At 34.9% G+C, this 6,852-nt stretch overlaps 1 protein-coding gene across 1 annotated transcript; it reads left to right on the top strand.

Moving 5' to 3' along the window:
* LOC109336562 lies at window positions 2,590–6,388 on the top strand. The gene is made up of 4 exons (XM_019573236.1): window positions 2,590–3,117; window positions 3,510–3,665; window positions 4,018–4,704; window positions 4,978–6,388. The coding sequence occupies exons 1-4, from the start codon at window positions 2,764–2,766 to the stop codon at window positions 6,064–6,066; spliced, it is 2,286 nt and encodes a 761-aa protein (XP_019428781.1). The 5' UTR covers window positions 2,590–2,763; the 3' UTR covers window positions 6,067–6,388.

Here is a 6,852-nt window from a genome sequence, read left to right as displayed (position 1 = left end):
TACAAAAGAAATATACAAAACATATATACAAGATTGTAATATTTTATCCAAAAAGTGTTGAATTAAGTTAGTTTTCTCAATTTATCCAATGATAAGTGCCATGAAAAGTGTATAAAAATTAAGTATTTTTGGCACTTATCAAAAACTTAATATATGTTTAATCTGTAAACAAGTTTTACTTACACACTACATTACTAGATAATATTATAGTTAATAACTTAATATATTTAATATGCAAGCACTTTTGTTAAAACACATGAAGCTAATCTGCAAAATAAGAAAGGGAAAATAGACTTCAACAAATTTAAACCTTCCTCACCCGAAAATTAATTCATTTATTTTCTTAGGAACATTTGAGGGCATATTTTTCAGTAAGTGGACATTGATTTACAGATTAAACAATCTCCCCTTCCCCATTCTGTCCATCTCAAATATGTCAAATATAAGAAACTCACACGGGAACAGAGTCTACGAAAGAAGGTAGCTTAGGAACAAAGTATTTCTCACAAAGTGACAAAACATTATCATCTTCACCCATTAAGGCATTAAATGTTTAGAGTAAATCAGAAACAAATGAAGAGAAAAATCATGGAAAGAGTCCATACCATTATGTGTGACGACATCAATAGAGGTGACAGGAACATGGCCAGGTGCGACTGTTACAACGACTATAGAAGAGGGTTTATGGTTTTATGTTAATGCCATATGTAAGGTTTTACCCGATTCGAAATAGGCTTAAAGGTTCGACAATTGTTACTTGTTGGGAGGGCAGATAAACATACAAAAAGAGATTAATTCCTTAGGTACGTGGATATCTCAATTATAAAAAAAACAATAAAGAGTATATAGAAACACTAAATCTTAAGGGAATAAGTGTCAAGTTTATAGAAACCACATTGTTTTTCTTTTATTTTAAAAAAAATCATTCAAAAGGACATCCATTGATTGCATAAATTTTAAAAAATGGTCAACTCGCTAGTTCAATTGAGAATTGGACGAGTCTCATTGGTCTGCAACAGTTCCTTTGTGTGATTGATCAGACACATGACTCAGACTAATTTAGTGTTTGTTTCCCGATTCAATGCATTCTACTAGCTGGTCTAAGCAAGTTTAAATAACAATGAAGTTAATACTTTAGAAAACAAATCTATTCTAAAGAATATTTTGGAAAGCTATGCTATTTGGGGAAACTAGTCAACTAATTTAATTTAAAGATTGTAAAAAAAACTAATTTAGTACAAAATTGACCAAATAAAATTCTTGTGCTTTTCCCCAAAATACACCAAACAAATTCATTTAATGGAATGAATATAGCTAAATTTAAATAAAACAATCGATGTCTCTTCTAAAAATATCGAACCTCTAGCTCAATCAAGAATCAGCCAAGTATCATCGGTTTGTATTGGTTCCTTTTCATGATTGATCAAACACATGATTGAAACTAATTTATTGTTTTGTTCTTGATTAAACCATTCTTCTAGTCGATTTGAACCGGTTTAAACAACAATGAAGTTAATATCAATTTTGTGAGGACCGAATGGACGATCTGATTGTTGATTGGACTTAATAATAATTCTGGTTTGCAGTCTTAATTGATCGAGAGGTTATACTGCTTTGAGTCTAGGAAATTCTAGTCTAATAATGTTAAACTCAGTTAAACTAGAATAACTCGGAAAGTGAACCAGACAGTTCACTTAAAATTTTAAAAGAAAATGGAACACTACTCCAATGTTTTGTTTTATTTCAATCCAAAAAATGAAGAAATATTGCTTCAATATAATTATACATAATTACTAATTATATAAGAGTTTAATATTTATACAATGTCAGTGTAAATAAATTTACACTTACAACACATCATCCATCATTGATTTGTATTAATTTTGTTCAATATTTCAATGATAGTTAACATATGAATAGTGAATAATATACCAACAATGTAAAAACAGTTACATTTATATATAATTATGTATTTATAATAACTATTAATTATATATTTATAATAACTATTAATTATATATAAGATCATCTGATCTAACTAAACAATTTAACTGCTTAAACCTAATATGACATCTTTTCCAATTTTATTTCCTCCTAACATTGGTTAATATTTTGGAGAACAACTCTATTCTAATAAATATTTTGGAAAGCTATACTATTTAGGTAAGTTAGTCAACTAATTTAATACAAGATTGTAAAAAAACCAATTTAGTAAAAAATTGACACAATAAATTTCTTGTGCTTTTCTCCATAATACACCAAACAAATTCATTAAATGGAACGGATAACAAAACATTAGATATCTCTTCTAACTCCTATCTTAGATCCATCACGGAAAAGCCAAACAAGACAAGCGAGTCAACATACAACAAACGGAAGTCAACACAAAACAAACGGAAGTCAACATAAATAAACGGGAGTCAACAGCCTCGTTATCACTGCGTTACTCTACCTGAGATACCCCGAAGAAACTAAACCTTAACCCTAACTAACCCCCACCCTGGGGTTAAGTTTCCAACGCGGTAGTTACATAGAGACAAGACAGATAGATATACATAGATGAAGGGAGAGAAGCATGACTCATAATACTCATTCAATTCTTTTCTCACTTTCTCTCTCTAACTTTTTAACCCAAAAAATAACGGCATATTCTCTCTCTCTCTACCATTTCCATCTGAGGGAAAAAACTTTCCTCCCTCTTTCCGTTTCCGCATTCCATTCTCAAATCCTAATTTCCAAGATCTCAATTCCGTTTCTCCTTAAATGGTAGTGAAGATGATGAAGTGGAGGCCGTGGCCTCCACTAGTGTGGAGAAAATACGAAGTGAAATTAGGAGTACGGAGTCTGGTGGGCTGCGATCTGGTGCGGGAGGTTGTAGAGAGAGGCTCTGGTGAGACTCCGAGATTAGCGGTTGAGATTAAGTGGAAGGGGCACAAGTCAACTCTTGGTTCTCTTCGTCGGAACGCGGTAGCGAGGAATATTACTAAGGAGGTTGAGTTTGATGTGAACCAGAACGGTGTCGTTTATTGGGATGAAGAGTTTCAAAACTTGTCTAACATTTCTGGTTATAAGGATAATGTGTTTCACTCGTGGGAAATCGCTTTCACCGTCTTCAATGTTAGTTTCTCTCTCTTTTTCTTTTTCTTATATTTTTATTTAGTTTGTTTATAAAACAGACATTTTTTAAGGAAAATATGGAATTTTAATTCTGGTTTGAAATAATGTTTTAATTCCATTTAAAAATATATATTTTGTAACGGATTTGGAGTTTTGGACCAAATTTTGTGTACTGTTTCCCACTATTATTGTTTTGAAGCTAATTTTGGAGCTGCAGAAATCACATTAGGTTCCAACTATTATTTAAGAAACTAATCTCTTATTGTCACTATTAGTTTTGTGTAATTCTATTTTAGTTTTCTGTGGGGTTACTGGCAAAAAGTTATTATGCTTCCTTAGTATTCTGGGTAAATATTCATCTGAAGAAAATTTGATTGGGTTAATGCGTTCAGGGGTTGAGTCAGAGGTCAAAGACCAAGGTTCCGGTTGTTGGAACGGCGTCGTTGAATCTAGCTGAATTGGCATCTGCAGTTGATCAAAAGGACTTTGATTTAAACATTCCACTCACACTCCTTGGTGGTTCTGTAGTGCCTTCTCCTTCAATTAATGTATGTCTATCTTCATTTTTAACTCAATGTTCTATTTTTTCGTGTTTGGATATAGGCTGGTTTTATTGAGTGTAATGGTTGTTTTTTAATGGGAGCACATCTGTTGTGTCACTGCATGTGTCACTGCATGTGTCACTGCATGTGTCACTGCATGTGTCACTAGTCTATGATTGTTTAAAAAATATATTTAAGTTTAAAAATTAATAATGAACTATTTTTCTGACCAATCATAGTTGAGGTTCATGCAGTGACACAATTTGTGGGATAGTAGATGTGTACCCGTTTTTAATTCAGTATTGAGATGTTCATTTTTGTTTTTCTACTTATCTTGACAGCTCTTGATCCTTTGCAGATATTGATTAGCTTAGTGGAGCTAAGAGCGGCACATGAGAGCACTGAACAAGTTCATAAATCAATAGTTCCCATGCCATCACCCCCAGCTCAGTCAGGAGAAACTACTACCTCGGGAGAGAAAGACGAGCTTTCCACTATAAAAGCTGGTTTTAGGAAAGTAAAGATTTTGGCAGAGTTTGTATCGTCCAAGAAAACAAAGAAGGCATGTCCTGAGGAAGAGGGAAGTGAAGGCAATTCCTCTTCTAGGAGTGAGGATGGTGAGTACAATTGCCTTTTTGATTTAGACTCACTTGACGATGTTGAGGAAGGAGATTTGGATGATGTAAAGGAGGATTCCAGTGTTAGGAAGTCATTCAGTTACGGAAAACTGGCTTATGCAAATGCTGGGGGATCATTTTATTCCAGTATGAAAGTACAGGGTGATGATGAAGGCTGGGTTTACTACAGCAATCACAAGTCAGATGTTGGGAGTTTGCAGGTAGAGGATTCCACTGTGTCAGCCTCCGAGCCTTATTTATTACAAAGTTCAAAGCGCAGCATACTTCCTTGGAGGAAGAGGAAGTTGAGTTTCAGATCTCCCAAAACCAAGGGAGAGCCATTGTTAAAGAAAGCCTACGAAGAAGGTGGTGATGACATTGATTTTGATCGCCGGCAGCTTAGCTCTGATGAATCCCTTTCACATGGGGTAAGGATTTACTTGTTCCTTTTCATTACTTTCACGATGTTCAAGTTTATGTCTAAAAGAGCTGGTTGCTGTTGCTAGGCATTTTGAAACTTGGTAATAAGGCCATTTTGATTAGTACCTAGTGATTAGTGATCTCACATTTTTGGTAATGGATATATATAATAAGCACTTAGTGACAGTAACTTCTGCCTTCCTCGCAACTTTTGTTGCATTCTCACGTTGTTGTTAATTAGCTTATCAGTACTCATGTTTCACACCATATGCCTGTAACAGAAGACTGAGGATGATTCATGTGCAAATAGATCATCAATCTCTGAATTTGGGGATGACAACTTTGCCGTAGGGAGTTGGGAGCAGAGAGAAGTAATGAGCCGTGATGGTCACATGAAGCTTCAGGCACAGGTTTTCTTTGCCTCAATTGATCAGCGCAGTGAACGTGCAGCAGGTGAGAGTGCATGTACAGCCCTTGTTGCTGTAATTGCTGATTGGTTCCAGAACAATCATAATTTTATGCCCTTAAAATCCCAGTTTGATAGTTTAATTCGAGAAGGCTCTCTAGAATGGAGGAACTTATGTGAAAATCAAACATATAAGGAGCAATTCCCTGACAAGCATTTTGATCTTGAAACAGTCATTCAAGCCGAAATACGTCCCCTTTCTGTGCTTCCTGGGAAGTCATTTATTGGTTTTTTTCATCCAGAAGGGATGGATGAAGGGGTATTCGACTTTCTGCATGCGGCCATGTCTTTTGATAACATTTGGGATGAGATTAGTCATGCTGGACAGGATTGCCCAAGCAATGGTGAACCCCAGGTTTATATTGTTAGTTGGAATGATCATTTCTTCATACTCAAAGTTGAAGCTGATTCTTACTACATCATCGACACTTTGGGGGAGAGGCTTTATGAAGGATGTGATCAGGCATATATCTTGAAATTTGACAGCAACACAGTGATATACAAAATGCCGGATGATGCTCAATTGTCAGATGAAAAAACAACCGGTGACCATCAAACTGTTGCAGAAGTATTAGAACATAATGACAGACAGATCCAGCAAATTAACGGTGATTCTGTTGCTGATGGAGAACAGTTGAAGAGTGATCAAGAAGAAGAGGTTGTGTGCAGAGGGAAAGAAGCTTGCAAAGAGTACATTAAAAACTTCTTGGCATCAATCCCCATCAGAGAATTGCAAGCAGATGTTAAGAAAGGTTTAATATCATCAACTCCACTTCATCATAGGCTACAAATTGAATTTCACTACACTAAGTTGTTGCAATCATATGTTGCATCTCCGGTGGCCGAAACACCCATGACAGCACCTGAGGCTCTAACTCTTGCAGTAAATGAGGTTTCCACATAATCTAACTTGTAACTTAAGGGAAGTGCAGTTATTCTAACTAGTCTTACTACTACTTAAGGGTGTTTTCTGATTTTGAAATGAGATTAACTTAAGGATGCTCACTTAAGCTTTTGAGGCTGTATGAGTGGCTGAGCTTTTGTTTGTAGTTTGGCGTGGCTTACCTTGTTTTGCCTAGTCTTTCTAGGGAAGGGTACCCTGTAAATGTTTGTAATTTCCTTTTCAAGTGAGCTAAAACTTTTTGCATCTGACAACTTGGCAAAGGAACTTTGTGAATTGGCTTTATTACTTTTTGCAGATTCTTACAGGCTACATCTGTTTTGCATTTTGGTTTCATGTTCCAACATTCTACTTTTTGGTTTTTGGTGGCCATAGTCCTCCGAGATACATAAAGGAACGTTACTTTTTTTAATCCTCCTTATTTTTATACAATATATCTATACTAATTTAGTTTGCCTCAAACACTATGTATTTCGCAAGTGTGGGTATAGTAGTGTAAAGCTCCAGTAGATCCCCAAAATGTTTAAAAGATCAAATGTTTGATTCTTGGAAGTGTCATTTGTTGAGAGAGACAGTCACACACTTCGTAGGGGATTAGTTTCTTACTTAAAAGGATGAGGGGATTATCTTCGTAATACAAAAAAACAAATTTATATTTAGTCATAGTTTTCATTTCTTGTTGAAAATACATTAAATTCTTAATTTCTTATTCACTGAGTCAAATATAAAATATATACTAGTCAATTAAAATATTGGCTACTGAGATGAAAAAAAGACGAATGTCTTTTA

This window comes from Lupinus angustifolius, chromosome LG20 (genome assembly GCF_001865875.1).
Source record: "Lupinus angustifolius cultivar Tanjil chromosome LG20, LupAngTanjil_v1.0, whole genome shotgun sequence".
In the NCBI taxonomy this organism is placed as follows: Eukaryota; Viridiplantae; Streptophyta; class Magnoliopsida; order Fabales; family Fabaceae; genus Lupinus; species Lupinus angustifolius.
Note: the sequence above shows the minus strand (reverse complement) of the source record. Positions and strands in the feature narration are given on the sequence as shown.

Bases quoted from the DNA above. Each gene is read 5' to 3' on its own strand.
- LOC109336562 (XM_019573236.1), top strand. From the start codon at position 2,764: ATGGTAGTGAAGATGATGAAGTGGAGGCCGTGGCCTCCACTAGTGTGG. The intron at 3,118-3,509 runs GTTAGTTTCTCT...TAATGCGTTCAG, and splicing joins TCGCTTTCACCGTCTTCAAT to GGGTTGAGTCAGAGGTCAAA. The intron at 3,666-4,017 runs GTATGTCTATCT...GATCCTTTGCAG, and splicing joins TGCCTTCTCCTTCAATTAAT to ATATTGATTAGCTTAGTGGA.